At 33.6% G+C, this 22743-nt stretch overlaps 2 protein-coding genes across 2 annotated transcripts in view; one reads left to right on the forward strand and one right to left on the reverse strand.

The window, feature by feature from the left end:
- The first annotated feature begins 1354 nt into the window (after positions 1–1354).
- Positions 1355–22743, forward strand: part of LOC137618265 (transient receptor potential protein-like) — a 32804-nt gene continuing 11415 nt past the window's right edge. The window contains 11 exon segments of the mRNA XM_068348429.1: positions 1355–1528; positions 14594–14676; positions 15909–16018; positions 17727–17871; positions 18100–18195; positions 19515–19657; positions 19771–19972; positions 20182–20349; positions 21007–21241; positions 21767–21919; positions 22335–22587. Coding sequence (XP_068204530.1) covers positions 14629–14676; positions 15909–16018; positions 17727–17871; positions 18100–18195; positions 19515–19657; positions 19771–19972; positions 20182–20349; positions 21007–21241; positions 21767–21919; positions 22335–22587 — 1553 coding nt within the window. The 5' untranslated portion in view covers positions 1355–1528; positions 14594–14628.
- LOC137618547 (ribosome-binding protein 1-like) lies at positions 10095–10532 on the reverse strand. Its single transcript, XM_068348705.1, has one exon. It carries the CDS (start codon positions 10530–10532, stop codon positions 10095–10097), a length of 438 nt encoding a protein of 145 aa, XP_068204806.1.

The raw sequence follows: 22743 nt of genomic DNA on the forward strand, positions 1-22743 counted from the left end.
AGACCGCGTCCAGCTCAAATGTGTGCCAAGGTTGAGCTGTTCTTTATTTTGACGCTCTAGTTCTCTAGTTTCCTTTATCTAGTGTTTATTTCTAGGCCATTTTGGTTCCTGTTTTTTTGTTTATTGAAAAAACTGGGCTGTAGTGAAGTTTATAAGTTACTGGTGCTTCTAAATCTAATAGGAAAAGCTGTTTGTAAGTCAAAATGTTGGCCTACGGTAGACTTAATCTGATTTTCCTTTAAGTAAGTCAACAAATAGTTGGGTTTCATATGAATTAGATATCAGATTAATACATATGTCGTTTCGGTTACTGTATTAAATTTTTGTTTTATTAAATTTAATAGGGAAACCTGTTTGAAAGTCAAATTTTTTTACATTTTGGCTTAGAGTAGACCTAACCTGATTTTCATTTACGTAAGTCAACAAATAGTTGGGTTTCATATCAATTAGATATCAGTTTATTACAAATGTAGTTCTACTTACTTTATTAAATATATTGTTTTATTACAGTATCTATTCGTCTTATCTTCGTCATCGTCAGTTTCATTTGTGTTAGTCGAGTAACTATTAAATTTGGGCTGCGGTGAAGTTTCGATATAAAAATAAAAATAAAAGAAATCTTAAACCTTTAAACTTTATCTTGTGTTTCTGTAGGCAACTTGGTTCTTGCTTTGTATATTAAAAGTGGGTTGTACTGAATTTTATATATAAAAGTGGAAAAAATCAAATCTTAAACCTGTCACCCAATAAGACATATTAACTTCATAATTTCCAAATTAATTAATAGGTTAATTTTCTCTATACCTTAAAAAGCTATTGATAATAAGCTTCATTATATTGCCTCTTAATTCAATAACTTATAAATAGATAGATAGATAGTTTGTTCTAAAACCATCTTTTTAGAGAACTTGGTAGACTTGTCAAGGCACTAGGATCTTTGTCCCTGTTCTAAGAGTGGTGCACAACAGTGTTATTTGAACCCAGGTAAAATGGAGAAGAATTTGACTTAAATCAGATTATTCCCTTGGCTTGACATACTTCGCTGACACAAGTACAGTATAGCCGAATCTAGAACCAGTTGCTCCTAAAAGGATTAGACCGAGGCGTTGAAAGGCTTCAGAGACAGTTGCTAGTTGCAGGTACAATTAATTTTTGCTATTTTAATAGTTTTAATAAATCAATTTGAAGAAATGTATATATTCTACCAACTGAGGGGGTTATATATAAGTAATCTATCAAGCAAAAACGGTATATTAAACCTTTCTTGTTCTCCTAGAGCAGACTATGTTAATCACTGCCTGGAGACCTCCAGCCTAGCTGGAAGAAAGGTTACGGGCGAGCCTGGAATTGATGGCTTCCATCACAGTTTATTCCAGATCGCCCACCGAAGGAGAGAAGTAGTTCGAGAGGATAGTTGCTCTGGACACAAGAGCACAAACTCCTCTGGGACTAGTTTCCAATGTGTTGATCTTAGTTGAAAGAAGAGTGGAAATTGAGTATCGAGGGAGAAGAAGTCTGCATTTATAAGGTGAGTTGAAATGTAACGGAGAACCATTTAGTGATTTTATAATACTAAATCATATACTTAATTGTGAGGGGGGGGGAGGTTTTGCCGCTCGGATAAGACTCCAAAGTCTGTTGCAAATTATAATACAGCTTGTTTTCTTTATAGATGCAGTGTTTAGTACTATGTTCTAACCCCCATTGCCTTCTAAACATAGAAAACGAACCATTTAATGAATTAATAACAAAAAAAAAAAAAAAATTTAACTCACCGATGACTTTTTTGCCGCTCGGATAAGACTAAAAAATCTGTTGCAAGTTTTGATTAAAGATTATAAACTTTCCAGATGTAGGATTTATTCCCAAATTCTAACGAGTATTTCATTCTAAACTTAGAAGTGTAGGAAATTATAACCAAAAGAAGCCATGGCAATTTAATAGACACGAAGTCGTGACATTTTTGGTAAATGTAAAATAGAAGATAATTGATCTTCGGTTTTTAAAACATGAGGGAGATATAAGTGAGGTATAATTTAAAGGTTTAAAGGCCACTCATGGATAGCAGAGACAACGGACAGTGACAATGCCCCAGCAAGCAGGACAATGCCCTACAGCAGGGGTTAAAGGTTAAAGGTGACTGGTTTCAGTCCCAGTTCCATCAGAATAGATACTCACCAGAACGTCAGCCGGGCAAGCACAACCCCCCCCCCCTACTGTGGTGCCCTACCACAGCAGTAGCCTCCCCAGTAAACAGCTTAAACTCACGGCCCTGGGCGGGGATCGATCTCTTGCCATGCGAAATGCTAGGCAAACACGTTACCACTGTACTAGTCAACGTTTTTTCCCGTCAAGTACCCCCCGAGTTATAACACCAATTTATCCGAAGTCTAAGTAATCTGGAGTTGAACAAAATGGTAATATAGTGACTACCTCGATCAACAATGATACGGCAAAGAATATCAAATGATTAAAATATTAATGACCATATTGAGATGAAACATTGATATTGTTTTAGACTGACACTACACACACAAGCGTGAAACAATATCGACCAATCCTGAACATCTGAAACTTGTTACAAACAGGTTTCTCAATTCGAGGAGCAGTGGGTCATGTTCCACACTAAGCCGTGATGGATGTTTAGTTTTCAAGTTCAACAGCATTGAAGATCCTAGCTGACAAAGTTAAGTCCTAGAGAACATCACCAAAGGTCAGAACTGGATCAAATACAACGGGGTAAATCTCACAATTTTAGACCAGAACTTAGTCAGGGTAGCTGTGGCCTGATTGGTAACGTCTCTGCCTGGTGTTTGCTAGTCGGGGGTTCGAGTCCCGCTCAGACTCGTTAGCGACATTAGTGTCTGCAACCTTACCATCCTTGTGAGCTAAGGTTGGGGGGTTTGAGGGAGCCTATAGGTCTATCTGCTGAGTCATCAGCAGCCTCTGCCTGGCCCTCCCTGGTCCTAGCTTCGGTGGAGAGGAGGCTTGGGTGCTGATCATATGTATATATGGTCAGTCTGTAGGGCATTGTCCTGATTGCTAGGGCAATGTCCCTGTCCCTTGCCTCTGCCATTCATGAGCGACCTTTAAACCTTTAAGTGTTTCAAATGCATTTTCTGCAAGAGTTGTTCATCAACTCTAAGAATTCTTCTTGCAAGTTATCTAGGAGAAGGTTAAGATACACAGTGAATGATTTTCTAATAAATTTCGATTCCTTTTTTTTCTCCCTTTGCATATTTAACTATCTAGAATATTTTTCCATCAGCCATGTAAGTACCCCTAGATATCTACTTTAGAACCCCTGAGGGTTCGTGAACCCAAGATTGAGAACCCCTACCCTTGAGACTGACCATATATACATATAATCATCGCTCAAGAACCCTTTCTATCAAGCTAGGACCTGGGAGACCCAGGCAATGGCTACTGATAACTCAGCAGGTAGACCTATAAGCTCCCCAAAACCACCCATCCCTAGCTCACAAGGATAGTGAGGTTGCAGACACTATAAGAAACTATCGAGCTTGAGCGGGACTGACGTGCAAAAAAATAATTAGTGCAAAAGCTAATTATCAACTTTAAATTCTTTTAGTTAGTCAAACTTTGCATAGCTTTTTTACAATTCGGATTTAACGGTGTCTATATCCTAACTTCATCTTGCCATTCATTTAATCATATAATAAGTTTAAAGCATAAACATCTATAATCCCAAATACACAAAATTTTAACAAAAGCTTTAAACTCCCAAAGCAATCAAACAAGATGGCGCTGCAAGAAAGAATGGAGAACCAGCGAACATGTTTACAGTAACACACTAACATCGGAGTTGCAACGGCTCTCCCACGTATCCAATCCTACCCCAAACCCTTCGAGACAAGGTTAACGCTATTCGGGGAAGGATAGACATGGTTGTTTTAAACACATCCCTGTTATATACACGATATCTCTCTGGATATTTTCACCATGGGTTAGAATCCTGTGATACCTCTACAGGTAAAATTCTCTGGTATATCACTATAGTCCATTCTTTTTAGTGATGACAGATTTGCACCCACTAGCAGGGGTACCCTTTTAGCTCGGAAAAGTTTCCTAGTCGCTGATTGGTTGGACAAGATGATTCTAACCAATCAGATAGCAGGAAACTTTTCCGAGCTAAAGGGGCACAGCTATGAGTCGGTACAAATGCGCCTCATTAAAAAAGATTGAGTATAGCAGGAAATATCACAAGTAGAAAGCTGTCTAGAGGAACTTCCATCAGGAAGACATGGCTGGAGGCCCCCCCCAAAAAAATGGATTTTTCATAGGTCAAAATTCCTTTTACTTCATATATTTCATAATTTATCCCGAAATTCGAAATTTTGATCTGTTTAATATCCATCTCTTTTGTTCTTTGATGGTTTAGAGAAATGGTATCACAAATTACTATATATCAAATTAAAGACTTGCTATGAATTATTACACCCAAAGATATAATCAACTGTATTGAAAAAAGTCCTTATGCATTGCAATATATTTTTCATTTGAATTGAAATTATTGTTATATTTTCATTTTTATATTACTGGTGTACGAGACCCGTCAAAAATGACATACACACGCACGCGCACATACAGATTCAACCCTTCCCCCTTTCCTAACTATAATACGGCAGTTGGTGGTTTCCGAGTGTACCACTTGGGGTGTTTCCTCCTACCAGGGTATGACTACTTCCTCTACCCCCTCTTAAGGGACGGGGAAACACTGGCAATGTCGCTGAGTGTGACAGGATAAAATCAGTATGTATGTATGTATATATATATATATATATATATAGGTGTACATATATAGTGTATGTACAGGTGTATATATATATATATATATATATACATTATATATACACATTATATATAGATATATATATATATATAGTATGTGTGTATACATACATACATACATATATATATATATATATATATATGTATATATATATCCAGACATAATCCTGTTCATTATAAAAGGGAGATTTATTTGAGATTTTTGGGATATTCTCATGATCTATTAACATTTATACAAAAAAAATATAAGAAAACTGAAAAAAAAAAAAACTTACTAAACAAAAGATAATTCAATCTATCTACACCTACAAACACGAAACGTATTGCAAAAAAAAAATAATAATCTCTTATCAGGTTCTCATCATATATTAATTCCCCCCCATTTTCAATTCCAATTTGACCTGATTCTTCTTCGTTCAAATCCCTCAAACATTTAGGTCAGCCATTTCGAGGTCAGTCAACACTTATTTGGTCTCGGAATCTCATGTCGCAGACACTTGTGGGATTTCCAAACGCGACGTTAGAACAGAGCTCAAAATATTTCTTTAAAAAAATCCATTTTAACTATCCAGTATTCTAAAATATGGCCAGACCATGTAAATCAGAGGAGAGGTTTAAACACAGGGCTAGAATATAGCAGTATTATGTGAAGGCGAATATAAAAGGGCAAGAAAGTAACAGAAAGTATCGGCCTCATTACTAGAAAGTAACAGAAAGTATCAGCCTCATTACTAGAAAGTAACAGAAAGCACCAGCCTCATTACTAGAAAGTAACAGCCTTATGAGAATTATCCAGTATTCTAAAATATTCCCATGCTTCTTCTTCCTCCCTTCATCGTGAATTATTAATTTAGGATTATATTATAACCATGTCTTGGATAGTTTTCTATAATATTTTCATTGTTTTTTTTTTTTTATTAATTCCTTTGTTACGTTTTCATACTATAGTGTTTAAAACGATTTCAGAAGACCAAAATTACAGAAATATCATTGCTCAGAATGCATCTATAAATTTAAGAAACGCTTCCAGAAGACTGAAATTACAAAATCGATTTCAAAATCTATATAGAATTACAGTCCTTTCGGCAAACTAGTTTAAAATAATAAGTTATACATTATAAACTTTATGGAACTCAAAAAGTCTGAGTGAACGGCGTAATTTTAAACTGGTGGAAGTAGAATATTTTTACTTATAGGCCTAACATGTCAAGTAGTAATCTTAAACTATGGAATAGAGAGAGAATATTTTGACTTGTAGGCCTAACATATCAAGTAGTAATCTTAAACTATGGAATAGAGAGAGAATATTTGACTTGTAGGCCTAATATATCAAGTAGTAATTTTAAACGATTGAAAAGAGAGAATATCTTTACTTATAGGCCTAACATATCAAGTAGTAATCTTAAACTATTGAAAAGAGAGAGAATATTTTTACTTATAGGCCTAATATGTCAAGTAAATCAGAGGGAGGTAAACATTGGGGTAGAAGATTGCAGCATTATATGAAGATGAATATCAAAAGGCAAGAGAGTAACAGCCTTATAAGAACTAGAAAGTATCAGCCTTATTGGAACTATAGTAGAAAGTATCAGCCTTATAACTAGAAAGCATCAGCTTTATAACTAGAAAGTAACAGTCTTATAAGAACTCGAAAGTATATCAGCCTTATATGAACTATAGTAGAAAGTATCAGCCTTATAACTAGAAAGTATCAGCATTATAACTAGAAAGTATCAGCCTTATAAGAACTAAAAAGTAACAGCATTACAAAAAATACAAAGTAATAGCCTTGTAAGAACTACAGTAGAAAGTATCAGCCTTATAAGAACTAGAGAGTATTAGCCTTGTAAAAATTATAAGGTAACAGAATTATAAGAACTAGAAAGTAACAGAATTATAAGATCTAAAAAGTAACAGCCTTATAAGAACTAGAGAGTAACAGCCTTATAAAAACTAGAAAGTAACAGAATTATAAGAACTAAAAAGTAACAGCCTTATAAGAACTAGAATGTATCAGCCTTATAAAATCTAGAAAGTAACAGCCTTATAAGAACTAGAGGGTTAAACCCTTACGAGAACTAGCAGGTATCAGCCTTATAAAATCTAGAAAGTAACAGCCTTATAAGAACTAGAGGGTTAAACCCTTACGAGAACTAGCAAGTATCAGCCTTATAACAGCTAGAAAGTAACAGCCTTAAAAGAACTAGAGAGTATATCAGCCTTATAAGAACTAGAAAGTAACAGCCTTATAAGAACTAGAAGTATCAGCTTTATAAGAACTAGAAAGTAACAACCTTATAAGAACTAGAAAGTAACGGAATTATAAGAGCTATAAAGTAACAGCCTTATAAAAACTAGAAGTATCAGCCTTATAAGAACTAGAAAGTATCAGCCTAATATTAAAGTCAACATCTGATTTTCCTTTTAAGGTCTCAAAGACTCTAGGCCTAAAGTAAAATAAAAGTTACAAAAGACATTAGGACAGAAAGCGGCCTAAATATACATAAATAAATACAGAATAGAGTTGCAAGGCAGGCTAAATTAATTATATATATATATATATATATATATATGTTGTATTGAATTACATGTTCAAGATACAGACGACAGGCGAAATCTAATCGAAGCCCTTTGCGTCAATAGGCGTAGGAGATGATGATTTTATATATATATATATATATATATAATATATATATATATATATATATAATATATATATACTGTATATATATATATATATATATATATATATATATATATATATATATATATATATAGACTTATAAAAATACTCGCTTCTATCAATATAAACCTTTCTGGGATTCAATTTTAGTAAATCTCTCTCTCTCTCTCTCTCTCTCTCTCTCTCTCTCTCTCTCTCTCTCTCTCTCTCTCAAAACAACAGAAAAACAATGAAAAGCTTTCTCTTTTATATTTGATAATTAGAGCCACTTATATGGCATCAGTATCCGGAAGAGTTCATACCTGGCTTCTCAATATCTTTATATTATATATAATCCTTTTCTCTGTATATATATATATATATATATATATAGCAGAGGAATCACATATCACAGAGCTCTCTCTCTCTCTCTCTCTCTCTCTCTCTCTCTCTCTCTCTCTCTCTCTCTCTCTCTCAATAATCCAAAGTTTTAGAGCATACATATACAAGACACTGCTATATTCAAATATTTTTAACATTGTATATATATATATATATATATATATTAGCCTACAACCGATAGCCTACATTTTACATGAATATTACTGTATCCTTGCATGTATCGCTAGAGTAATATATTTCAATAGAATACATCTATAGGCCTATACTCAACTTGATAAAAACTGAATATATCAATAGACCTATACTTTAACTCCATAAAAACTGAATATATTAATAGGCCTATACTTTAAGTCGATAAAAACTAAATATATTAATAGACCTATATTTAACTATAAAAACTGAATATATTAATAGGCTTATACTTTAACACGATAAAAACTAAATATATTAATAGACCTATATTTAACTATAAAAACTGAATAAATAATAGGCCTATACTTTCACTATAAGAACTGAATATATTAATAGACCTATACTTTAACTCACCAAAAACTGAATATATTAATAGGCCTATACTCTAAATCGAGAATATTTGTTTGAAATCTGATTATGAATACAATTTCAGAATTTCATGCCTATAAATATTTCAAATCCATAACTTAATATATATTCTATATTTTCACATCATGTCCACTGTAATATGGTCTTAGGATTTAGAGTTAGGCCTACTGCCAAATAATATTTTCATATTAGTCTATTAATATTCATTTTAATGCTGTTATTGTTCTTAAAATATTCTATTCAAATTGTTAATTACTTTCCTTGTAGTTTCCTTATTTCCTTTCTTTACTGGGCTATTTTCCCTGTTAGAGCCCCTGGGCTTATAGCATCTTGCTTTTCCAACTACGGTTATAGCTTAGCAAGTAATAATAATAATAATAATAATAATAATAATAATAATAATAATAACCTCTGTACCATGGTCTTCCACCATCTTGGGTTAGAGTTCTCTTGCTTGAGGGTACACTTGAACACACACTTCTATCTTATTTCTCTTCCTGTTATTTTGTTAAAGTTTTTATAGTTTATATAGATATTTATTTAAATGGTGGTACTCTTCTTAAAATATTTTATTTTCCTTTTTTCCTCTCCTCGTTGAGCTATTTTCCCTGTTAGAGCCCCTGAGCTTATACCATCCTGCTTTTCCAACTAGAGTTGTAGCTTAGCAAGTAATAATAATAATAATAATAATAATAATAATAATAATAATAATAATAATAATAATAATAATAATACCAGGTTAGCTTAGCGAAAGCAAGTCTATGTAAAGAACAGTTCAAAAGAAACTATACTCAATTATTTTTAATGAGGCGCATTTGCACTGACTCGCAGCGTTGCTCTTTTAGCTCGGAAAAGTTTCCTGCTCTCTGATTGGTTAGAATTATCTTGTCCAACCAATCAACGACCAGGAAACTTTTCCGAGCTAAAAGGGCACCCCTGCGAGTCGGTGCAAAACTGCCTCACTAAAAAGAATCGACTATAGTACCTCAGTTTATTTAAATCTTAAGCCTACAAGCTAACCTAATTAATAAAAAAAAAATAATCCTCCCTTCTCCCTGTGACGTCATTCGTTCCCTTTTTTCATATCTTATGGAAGAGAGAGATCCTGAAATACCGGAACTATTGATGCTTGTGTAAGTCTCATGTAGGGCTTCGAAACACAGGCGACTTATGGCCTAGTTTAAGCCAGATATGACGTGCTATGTACGCCATTACTTATACTGCTGAAGAAGGTGAAACTATGTTGTTTACTATTATTATTATTATTATTATTATTATTATTATTATTATTATTATTATTATCATTATTATTATTATTATTATTATTATTTGCTAAGCTACAACCCTAGTTGGAAATACAGAATGCTATAAGCCAAGGGGCCCCAACAAGGAAAATTTTAATATTTTACGAACAGTAACAACATTAAAATAAACATTTCCTACATTAACTATAAAAACTTTAACAAAACAAGAGGAAGAGAAATTTAATAGAATAGTGTGCCAAAGTGTATCCTCAAACAAGAGAACTCTAACCCAAGACAGTGGAAGACCATGGTACAGAGGCTATGGCCCTACTCAAGACTAGAGAACAATGGTTTGATTTTGGAGTGTCCTCCTAGAAGAGCTGATTTCCATAAGTAAAGAGTCACTTCAGCTGTTATATTTTAATTAAGTGGCTTCTAGTACGATTCAATTTCCCATCAACTGATTTCGTACGATTCAGTTTCCCATCAACTGATTTCGTACGATTCAGTTTCCCATCAACTGATTTCGTACGATTCAGTTTCCCATCAACTGATTTCGTACGATTCAATTTCCCATCAACTGATTTCGTACGATTCAGTTTCCCATCAACTGAACTCGTACGATTCAATTTCCTATCAACTGATTTCGTACGATTCAATTTCCCATCAACTGATTTCGTACAGTTCAGTTTCCCATCAACTGAATTCGTACGATTCAATTTCACATCAACTGATTTCGTACGATCCAATTTCCCATCAACTGATTTCGTACAATTCAGTTTCCCATCAACTGAATTCGTACGATTTAATTTCCCATCTACTGATTTCGTACGATTCAAGGCTCTTTGCATGATATAATCTATGAATTATACGTAAGCTTAACTGAACAAAAAAAATTGTTATATGGAAAAGGACTTTACCATCATTAACAGATGTTAAGATGTAATCTCTTTGCGTGATGTAATCTATGGATTATACATAAGCTTTACTGAAAAAAAAAATTATATAAAGAAGGACTTTAGCATTATTAACAGATGGCGAGATGTAATCTCTTGGCATGATATAATTCATGAATTATATTTGAGTTATAAATGACACATTAACACCTCAAAGAGTATAATTGATGTAACTATCAAATGCATGTGTAGACTTCTCCAAGAATATACTTCATGTAACTATCAAATGCATGCGTAGACTTCTCAAAGAGTATACTTCATGTAACTATCAAATGCATGTGTAGACTTCTCAAAGAATATACTTCATGTAACTATCAAATGCATGTGTACACTTCTCAAAGAATATACTTCATGTAACTATCAAATGCATGTGTAGACTTCTCAAAGAATATACTTCATAAACTATCAAATGCATGTGTAGACTTCTCAAAGAATATACTTCATGTAACTATCAAATGCATGTGTAGACTTCTCAAAGAATATAGTTAATGTAACGATCAAATGCATGTGTAGACTTCTCAAAGAGTATACTTCATGTAACTATCAAATGCATGTGTAGACTTCTCAAAGAATATAGTTAATGTAACGATCAAATGCATGTGTAGACTTCTCAAAGAATATAGTTAATGTAACGATCAAATGCATGTGTAGACTTCTCAAAGAATATACTTCATGTAACTATCAAATGCATGTGTAGACTTCTCAAAGAATATAGTTAATGTAACGATCAAATGCATGTGTAGACTTCTCAAAGAATATACTTCATGTAACGATCAAATGCATGTGTAGACTTCTCAAAGAATATACTTCATGTAACGATCAAATGCATGTGTAGACTTCTCAAAGAATATACTTCACATAACTATCAAATGCATGTGTAGACTTCTCAAAGAATATAGTTAATGTAACGATCAAATGCATGTGTAGACTTCTCAAAGAATATACTTCATGTAACGATCAAATGCATGTGTAGACTTCTCAAAGAATATACTTCATGTAACGATCAAATGCATGTGTAGACTTCTCAAAGAATATACTTCATGTAACGATCAAATGCATGTGTAGACTTCTCAAAGAGTATACTTGATGTAACTATCAAATGCATGTGTAGACTTCTCAAAGAGTATACTTCATGTAACTATCAAATGCATGTGTAGACTTCTCAAAGAATATACTTCACATAACTATCAAATGCATGTGTAGACTTCTCAAAGAATATACTTCATGTAACGATCAAATGCATGTGTAGACTTCTCAAAGAATATACTTCATGTAACGATCAAATGCATGTGTAGACTTCTCAAAGAATATACTTCACATAACTATCAAATGCATGTGTAGACTTCTCAAAGAATATACTTCATGTAACGATCAAATGCATGTGTAGACTTCTCAAAGAATATACTTCATGTAACGATCAAATGCATGTGTAGACTTCTCAAAGAGTATACTTGATGTAACTATCAAATGCATGTGTAGACTTCTCAAAGAATATACTTCATGTAACGATCAAATGCATGTGTAGACTTCTCAAAGAATATACTTCACATAACTATCAAATACATGTGTAGACTTCTCAAAGAATATAGTTAATGTAACGATCAAATGCATGTGTAGACTTCTCAAAGAATATACTTCATGTAACGATCAAATGCATGTGTAGACTTCTCAAAGAATATACTTCATGTAACGATCAAATGCATGTGTAGAATTCTCAAAGAATATACTTCATGTAACGATCAAATGCATGTGTAGACTTCTCAAAGAGTATACTTCATGTAACTATCAAATGCATGTGTAGACTTCTCAAAGAATATAGTTAATGTAACGATCAAATGCATGTGTAGACTTCTCAAAGAGTATACTTCATGTAACTATCAAATGCATGTGTAGACTTCTCAAAGAATATAGTTAATGTAACGATCAAATGCATGTGTAGACTTCTCAAAGAATATACTTCATGTAACTATCAAATGCATGTGTAGACTTCTCAAAGAAAATACTTAATGTAACTATCAAATGCATGTGTAGACTTCTCAAAGAATATACTTAATGTAACTATCAAATGCATGTGTAGACTTCTCAAAGAGTATACTTGATGTAACTATCAAATGCATGTGTAGACTTCTCAAAGAATATACTTCATGTAACTATCAAATGCATGTGTAGACTTCTCAAAGAGTATACTTGATGTAACTATCAAATGCATGTGTAGACTTCTCAAAGAGTATACTTCATGTAACTATCAAATGCATGTGTAGACTTCTCAAAGAATATACTTCATGTAACTATCAAATGCATGTGTAGACTTCTCATAAAAAATACTTAATGTAACTATCAAATGCATGTGTAGACTTCTCAAAGAATATAGTTAATGTAACGATCAAATGCATGTGTAGACTTCTCAAAGAATATACTTCATGTAACTATCAAATGCATGTGTAGACTTCTCAAAGAATATAGTTAATGTAACGATCAAATGCATGTGTAGACTTCTCAAAGAATATACTTCATGTAACTATCAAATGCATGTGTAGACTTCTCAAAGAAAATACTTAATGTAACTATCAAATGCATGTGTAGACTTCTCAAAGAATATACTTCATGTAACTATCAAATGCATGTGTAGACTTCTCAAAGAGTATACTTGATGTAACTATCAAATGCATGTGTAGACTTCTCAAAGAATATACTTCATGTAACTATCAAATGCATGTGTAGACTTCTCAAAGAATATACTTCACATAACTATCAAATGCATGTGTAGACTTCTCAAAGAATATACTTCATGTAACTATCAAATGCATGTGTAGACTTCTCAAAGAATATACTTCACATAACTATCAAATGCATGTGTAGACTTCTCAAAGAATATAGTTAATGTAACGATCAAATGCATGTGTAGACTTCTCAAAGAATATACTTCACGTAACTATCAAATGCATGTGTAGACTTCTCAAAGAAAATACTTAATGTAACGATCAAATGCATGTGTAGACTTCTCAAAGAATATACTTCACGTAACTATCAAATGCATGTGTAGACTTCTCAAAGAAAATACTTAATGTAACGATCAAATGCATGTGTAGACTTCTCAAAGAATATACTTCACGTAACTATCAAATGCATGTGTAGACTTCTCAAAGAAAATACTTAATGTAACGATCAAATGCATGTGTAGACTTCTCAAAGAATATACTTCATGTAACTATCAAATGCATGTGTAGACTTCTCAAAGAAAATACTTAATGTAACTATCAAATGCATGTGTAGACTTCTCAAAGAATATACTTAATGTAACTATCAAATGCATGTGTAGACTTCTCAAAGAGTATACTTCATGTAACTATCAAATGCATGTGTAGACTTCTCAAAGAGTATACTTCATGTAACTATCAAATGCATGTGTAGACTTCTCAAAGAGTATACTTCATGTAACTGCATCAAATCCAAGTGTAGACTTCATGTCACCTACATACTAAGACGATTCTTTAAGAATATTGCTAAAATCTATATCAATCAAATTATTCCCTTCATATCTCCTATTCATAACCTCACTAAAGTGTTCCATCCAACGTTGTCTTTCTTCATCTTCTGTTGCTATAACAGAGCCATCTCTCTTTTTGATGGGAATATGCTTCTTTTATTATTATTATTATTATTATTATTATTATTATTATTATTATTATTATTATTATTTGCAAAGTTGTTATTACTATTAAAAAAAATTGAAAATAGTTTGTTCCACAAAATATATTTTCATAAAAAAAACATATATTGGAAACCCACCCATATTAAAAAATAAACTAATCCCACTAAAATATTCTTATAAAAATGAAACTGCTGTTTAGTAACATTCAAGATTCTTCTAATGTAGATAACTTATTAATATTCTTTCATCTTGAAGTTTTAGTTTGCTTGTTGTTGTTAATACAGGATCTTTATATCTATTTCAGAGTGGCTGTCAAGCCAACATAAATCATTCGGCAAGATGGGTGTTCAGAACGGAGGCTCAAAGAGCAATTTAAACAATTCTTCAGTAAGTATCTGTTATCTAATAGCCTAAAATAAGTTTCCTCATATATATTAGGTGTATGTCAAGACTGGTCTTCGATTATCATATTTACAAAAAGTAAAAATCCAAGGTATTTTGAAAGTAGTGATATTGGCTTTGTTAAATATTCCTTTTTTTATTTCAAGGTTTGATTTTATAGATTTTGAATCTCTTGATCCTATCTTCAGTGTATACCAAGACTGGCCTTCAATTATAAAATGGGAAAAACTAAGGCATTTTGAAAGTAGTGACATTGGCTTTGTTAAATATTACTTTTTTTTCCATTTTAGGATTTGATTTGAAAGATTTTCAATCTCTTGACCCTGAAAAATGTGTGACCTCCTATTATTTTGAAAGCAGTGATATTTGCTTTGTTAAATATTACTTCTTTTAATTTTAAGGTTTGATTCGACAGATTTTCAATCTCTTGACCCTAAAAAAATGTGTGACCTCCTATCATTTTGAAAGCAATAATATTGCCTTTGTTAAATATTACCTTTTTTAATTCTAAGGTCTCATTTGACTGATTTTGAGTCTCTTGACCCTATCAAATGTGTGACCTATTACAGGAGGCTTATCTGGTCATTATCTTTCATCAATATGACTATGCACATGTTTCAAATAGGGACTGGAACCAACGTTGCTATCTTAAACAGGGTTGCCAAGTTTTCTAAATGAGAAAAGGCCAACTTATTATCAACCACAGCTTTAAAAGGCCAAACCCTTATTAGTAATAGGCCAAATATATACTATTTAAAGCCTACCTTCTTGATATTACTAAAGGCCAACTAATTTTTAAAAAATGGCAAATTTGAGATTTTTTTTTTGGGGGGGGCCTGAAAAATGGCCAACTTGGCAAACCTGACTGGAACTTAGACGCCTTAAATTATATATTATAAAACCCAAATAAATATAAATATTGCCATATTCTTCCCATAGATCCATTTCATAAAAGAAACTTACAGTTCCAAAATTTACAATCATACGAAACCTCCTTTCATATAAGAAATCAATAAATATGCACATATTTCAAAGAGGGACTTAAACTTAGACGCGTTAAATTAGACATTATCAAATCCAAATAAATATAAATATTACCATATTCTTCCCATAGATCCATTGCATGAAAGAAACCTACAGAAATCCAAAACATTTCAATCATCCGAGTTCACTAGACAATGACCTGATCGAGTACCTTTTCTTAAATCTTTTCTCAGACTTCACTGGACAATGACCTGATTGAGTCCCCAAGTGATATCGTTCTCTCAGCGCCCGAGAGGAAGTTCCTGCTCTACGTTCAGAGGGGTGACGTGGCTTCGACTCGAAGGTAAGCTATATCCCTAGTTGGAAAAGAAGGCTACTGTAAGCCCAAAGGCCCTCAACAATGAAAAATATTCCAGTAAGGAAATGAAATAAAGTAATAAATAAACTATATATGTAATGAAAAATTAAAATTAAATATTTCAAGAACAGTAACAACATTGAACAGAGCTTTCATATATAAACTATAGAAAGAGACTTATGACAGCCAGTTCAGCATAAAAATATTTGCTACAAGTTTGAACTTCTGAATTTCTACCAATTCAACTAGCTGATTATGAAGATCATTCCACAACTTGGTTACAGCTGGAATAAAACTTCTAGAATACTGTGTAGTACTGAGCCTCATGATGGAGAAGGCCTGACTATTAGAATTAACTGCATATCTAGTATAACACATAGGATGGTACTGACTGGGAAGATCTGAATGTAAAGGATGGTCAGAATTATGAAAAATCTTATGTAACATGCATAACGAACTAACTGAACGATGGTGCCAGAGATTAATAGCTAGATCAGGAATAAGAAGTTTAAATTTATCAGTCAATTGCTCTTGATTTTAGTTAATGCTGGACAGTTTTAATATTATTTTCTTCAAGATGGTTATCTACTTCTGTTAACTTACACAAAGAGAACATATCTTAAAATGTTTCGATTCTATAGGGTGAAATCCTATCCGATATTATTATTACTGTACTTGCTAAGCTACAACCATAGCTTGAAAAGCAGGATGCTATTAGCCCAAGGGCTCCAACAAGGAAAATAGCCCAGTGAGGAAAGGAAATAATGAAATAATTAAAGTACAATATAAATAATGAACAATCAAAATATATTGAGAACAGTAACGATATCAAAATAAATCTTTCATGTATAAACTATAAAAACATAAAAAAACAAGAGGAAGACAATGAGCTAAAATAGAGTGCCCGAGTGTACCCTCAAGCAAAAGAACTCTACCCATAGGCAGTGGAAGACCATGGTGCAAAGACTATGACACTCCCCAAGACTAGAAAACAATGGTTTGATTTTGGAGTGTCCTCCTAGAAGAGTTGCTTACCATAGCTAAAGTCTCTCTTCTACCCTTACCAAGAGGAAAGTATCCACTGAACAACTACATTGATTCACTAATGAATTGTGTAAGGTAGTGTATGCATATAAGTAACTGCATAAGAACGAATGTAAGTACCATATGCATCATTATACATGCTACAGGATTTCATACAGAAATAATAGCTAACATTGCAATGACCAAATTCCCTTTTCCACTGATCTTCATGTATATAATGATTCTAGCTTTCTTCGTTGTATTTTTTAAGAAAATCATCTGTATATACGAGTCTTTACTGGACAGAAATTTACTATTGGTAGATAAGTCTTGTTACAAAAAAAAAAAAAAAAAAAAAAAAAAAGTTCTTCGGGAACCAAAACCTTTTTATGGCATAAAAAAAGTATTTATAGTCATAACTAATAAAGTTATCAATATAATACAGAAGTTATATTCTATGAAAAAGTCAAATGTGTTTTTTTTTATTTCTGCATTAAGCATTGTAGAATCAAAACAAAATTGTTTATAATCATAACAATTAGTAAGTTATCAATGTAATACACCAGAAGTTATGTTCTATGAAGAATCTGCTGTTTCTTTTATCTCTTTATCAAGCATTGTATATACGATTATTTAATAACCATTAATATACGCCCTTTCTTTTCCTTAGACATCTAGATAGCTACAAAGACAAGCCTCAGGAATTGGACGTCAACTGTACAGATCCCTTGGGCCGCTCATCCATTGCTGTTGCTATTGAAAATGAGAACTTAGACCTTCTAGAAACTCTGTTGGACTACAAAGTCAGGCCGAAGGTAAGCGGTGGGAACGAAGATGCCAAAACACGTTAGGTTTTTTTTATTTTTACATCCTTGTAGCATTTTCTTTCCAATTTGATACCTTAACAAATTCCAACTTTGATTTTTTCCACAATTTAGATTGAAGAATCCATGATCCTATCTATTTTTCATCTACTATCTTCAGAGGAATTGCCCTTGAACGAATCTCTTGGTTAACTAGTCCCCCATCCATCTCCTCCACAGGATGCTCTTCTCCACGCCATCTCTGAAGAATACGTCGAGGGTGTCGAGGTTCTGCTGGCATGGGAAGAGAAGAACCACAAGAAAGGAGAGCCTTACGTGAGTACATTAAACCTTATGCGAGCAAATGCCGAACCTTGTGTGAGCAAATACCCAACCTTGTGCGAGCAAATGCCGAACCTTATGCGACCATATGCCAAACCTTGTGCCAGCAAATGCCGAATCTTATGCGAGCAAATGCCCAACCTTGTGGGAGCAAATGCCGAACCTTGTGCGAGCAAATGCCGAACCTTATGCGAGCAAATGCCAAATCTTATGCGAGCAAATGCCGAATCTTATGCAAGTAAATGCCGAACCTTGTGCGAGCAAATACCAAACCTTTTACGAGCAAATGCCGAACCTTGTGCGAGCAAATGCCGAACCTTGTGCGAGCAAATGCCGAACCTTATGCGAGCAAATGCCGAGTTTCTCTCGAAGAGAATTTCTTACATCAACTGTCAGTCTGAAAAGATTTTGATCAATTCTCAAACTGAAATATACTTTGATGACATCTTATAAGAATCTCTCAATAGTTTGATAGGTATTCTGGGATGCAGTCGCTTGTCCCATACTTCTCTACTCCCGACTGACGTCCTTCATAGTCGTGTAACTAGCAGTTGTCTAATTCCTTACTCAGGTATATGGAAGCACACCAGAACTTAGTAAAATTGAATTCTATAATTTCTTCTCACTTTGACTGATATCATTTTTAATCCCGAAAGCTTAGTTGATTGAACGAGTTAGGTAGAAAGGTTGAAAGACGTATTGGTAAAGAATGCTCTTAATATCCACAAAGTACGAGAAAGCACACAAGATGATGGTAAATAGCACGAATTGTTTTGGGGGGAAGTTCAATATAATGCAGATTAGCTTTCAGTATATATATATATTTATATATATATATATATATATATCATATATATCGTATATATATATATATATATCGTATATATATATATATATATATATACATATATATACATATATATATACATATATATATATATATATATATCATATATATCGTATATATCATATATATCGTATATATATATCTATCGTATATATATATATATATATACATATATATATATACATATATATATACATATATATATACATATATATATACATATATATATATATATATACATATATATATATATATATATGTGTGTATATATATATATATATATACATATATATATATATATATATACATATATATATATATATATATACATATATATATACATATATATATATATATATATATGAATCAACTAATATTAAGGAAGGTGGCAATGAATGTCGTATTGTTTTCCTAGCTTGAAATTACCTCTTCTTAAAACCTCAAAAATTAATTTCCAATTCCTCAGAGTTGGGAAGGTATATCGAGGGAGACTGCCGCCTTCACCAAAGACATCACGCCCTTGATTCTAGCTGCCCATCACAATCACTATGAAATTCTGAAATTGCTTCTGGATAGAGGAGCTTCACTGCCAATGCCCCACGATATCAGGTGAGTGTTTTCTTTTTTTTATAGGGGGGGAGGGGGTGGAAGCTTGGAGAAGTGCCCTTTTGTAGAACCAAGTACACCCAATTGCTTAACTGTGTACATTATCCTATCAACAGATGCGGATGTGACGAGTGTATCATTTCTACTGAAGAAGATTCTCTTCGGCATTCCCTGTCTCGAATCAACGCTTACAGGGCTCTGGCTGCTCCTTCTCTGATTGCTCTTTCGTCTAAAGATCCGATAAGAACGGCCTTCGAACTTTCCGGTGAACTGAGGCGACTTCAGGGTATGGAACACGAATTCAAATCAGAATATCTTGTAAGTATTTGTAATAACAAGTTGCAAAAATGGGTGATGTATTCAAGATAGATTAGTTTAGAACATCATTGGTTTCTTCATACTTTCTTATCTAATGAATCAGACGACGGAACAAAGCGTTCTAAATATAATTGATTTGAATTGAGAATGCCACAAAATCTTAACCGAGTCTACATAAGCTCAAAGGTGTGATACCTCTTCTTTTCAAGGAACTACGAAAAGGAATGATGAAGTTCGTGGCAGAGTTGTTGGACCAGACTCGCACCCGCCAAGAGCTGTCGATCATGCTGAACTATAACCCAGATTCTGACGGATTAGATGAAGAAACAGACTCCCTGGCCAGACTCAAAGAGGCCATCAAGTACCGCCAAAAGATGGTGAGGGACTTTCGAAAGTCAGCCATATTTATGAGCCGTTTTTCCTTCCATTCTCTTTATCAGTTTTGAATGGATTTTAATATGGGTCTCTTTTACTGGCTGCCTTTCTGGTATTTTTGTTTTTGTTTTTCTTTTAAAACTTTAGCTCAACAGTGTAGCATGTCCTCAAAGTGTTTAGTTGGATATGATGGTGTTCTGTTCTTTTATTATTATTTTTTTTTTGCCATGGGTTATCAACAGAAATGTTTATTTGATGGTGCAATAGGTAAAATTTCTTTTACTAAGTGAAATTTGTAGGTTTAGGGTATATCAAGAATGCGGTAATATTGTACACATAAAATTCTCCTTACAGTAACAATTACTTTAGTTTTGTCTTTTTTATTGCATAACTAATCATAATTGTACAGGTCAGGTACCAGGAAAAGCGGCAATTTTGTTAAATGCAAAAATCTTATCACGGAAATTCTTATAAGAACAGATGTATAAATATACATAGCAGTTGCAGAAATGATGTAATGACCTCTCAAATATAAACTATTAAAGCAATTATTAATTCTGACTTTTTATATCAAACAACTAGTCTCTTCACAACATTCATGAAGGCCACCATAGCCATTAAAACGTTGTCGCCATCTCACGAACTTCACTTTCCTACAGTTCGTGGCTCATCCCAACGTACAGCAATACTTGGGGGCCATCTGGTACGATGGCTTACCTGGATTCCGTCGTTTGCCCTTCATTGGTCAATGTGTTCAGGTGGTGAAGCTAGGCTGCATGTTCCCGATCCTCTCCATGTGCTACATGATCAACCCAAACAGTGACAAGGCTAAGTTCATGAAAAAACCGTTTGTCAAATTCATCTCTCACTGCGCTTCATACATGTTCTTCCTGAGTAAGTTTTTTTTTTTTAAGATTACTATTTGAGGGTGTACTTGTATTCATGCTTTTTTATACTTAAAATAATAGTCCTTTATCTCCAAACTGGACTCCATATGTCAAGTTTAATCGCCATTACACCCAATAGGATTCTAGTGGTGTTAAATAATAGAATTTTATAGCAATCTTAATCTTCTCTAAGAATTGAAGGTTCTGCTATCTCAAGTTGATTAATTGAAGTCTTGAATCCAATAGGTTTATTGCAGACAGTATTTCATCACTACAGTCAATTCTTTTTAGCGTGGCAGATTTGCACAGACTCGCAGGGGTGCCCTTTTATTTCGGAGAAGTTTCCTGATCGCTGATTGGTTGGACAAGATCATTCTAACCAATCAGATAGCAGGAAACTTTTCCAAGCTAAAAAGGCACCGCTGCGAGTCAGTACAACTAGGTCTCATTAAAATTGAGTATAGTTGCATCCTCAAAACAGCTACGAGTTTTAAGATAATAATAACCGATATCTTTCATCCTCGTTTGACAGTGTTGTTGGCTCTGGCGTCCCAAAGAATCGAGTATCTCCTCATCGAATGGTTTGGGAATGCATGGTTGCGGTCAATTCTGGAAGACTGGAAAATCAGAGAACGTGGTTCGTTACCGGGTCTAGTGGAACTGTTCATCATTATGTATGTTTTTAGTAAGTTACTTCTGTGTTTTTCCAGCTATTTGCTCAATCTCATATTTTGTTTTGTATATTTTTTCTTTTCAGGGCCAGTTAAAAGAGCTAATGTGACGTAATGCCAGATGTACCCTTAGCAATTCTTCAGAATTACTGCATGTTTGAAAAGATGACTTCTTTTGTCTCCCTTCAGTAGTCCTGTCACAATTTCATTTTGTTGTACCAATCTTACTTGAATGTTTCCTTCTGTTGTACTTGGGCACTGAATGACCTCAAAGGCCCCAGGACTTTGCTATATAGTCTTAATACGTAGATTCAATTCAATCCTTAATGATATTCCCAAATCATCTAAAGTTTGATGACGACGACCCAGGCCAAGTAGTGATCTCTGGGTCTCTCGAGATTATGGAATTCTAACCCGCTGCTCTTCCAGGTCTTATATGGGCTGAAATAAAATCCTTATGGGGAGATGGCCTTCTGGAATACATAAAAGATCTATGGAACATAATCGATTTCATCACCAACTCTTTCTTCATGACCTGGATTCTCCTACGTACGACTGCTTTCATCATCGTGCAGAGAGATCTTTGGATGGGTCAGTGGCCCTACTACCCTCGAGAAACTTGGCACTCGTTCGATCCCATGCTACTCTCCGAGGGCTGCTTTGGTGCCGCTATGATCTTCAGGTATGTAGGTTGATTCGTTAGGCGACAGGCCAATCAGCTTGCAATTCAATGAGGTGCATTGTATTACTATATGTGAATGGTTGACTACGTTGCTATTTTCAAATGGATGAACACAATCTAAAGATGGATACAGAGATATAGATAAACTTGTAATAA

This window comes from Palaemon carinicauda, chromosome 24 (assembly GCF_036898095.1).
Source record: "Palaemon carinicauda isolate YSFRI2023 chromosome 24, ASM3689809v2, whole genome shotgun sequence".
Taxonomy (NCBI): domain Eukaryota; kingdom Metazoa; phylum Arthropoda; class Malacostraca; order Decapoda; family Palaemonidae; genus Palaemon; species Palaemon carinicauda.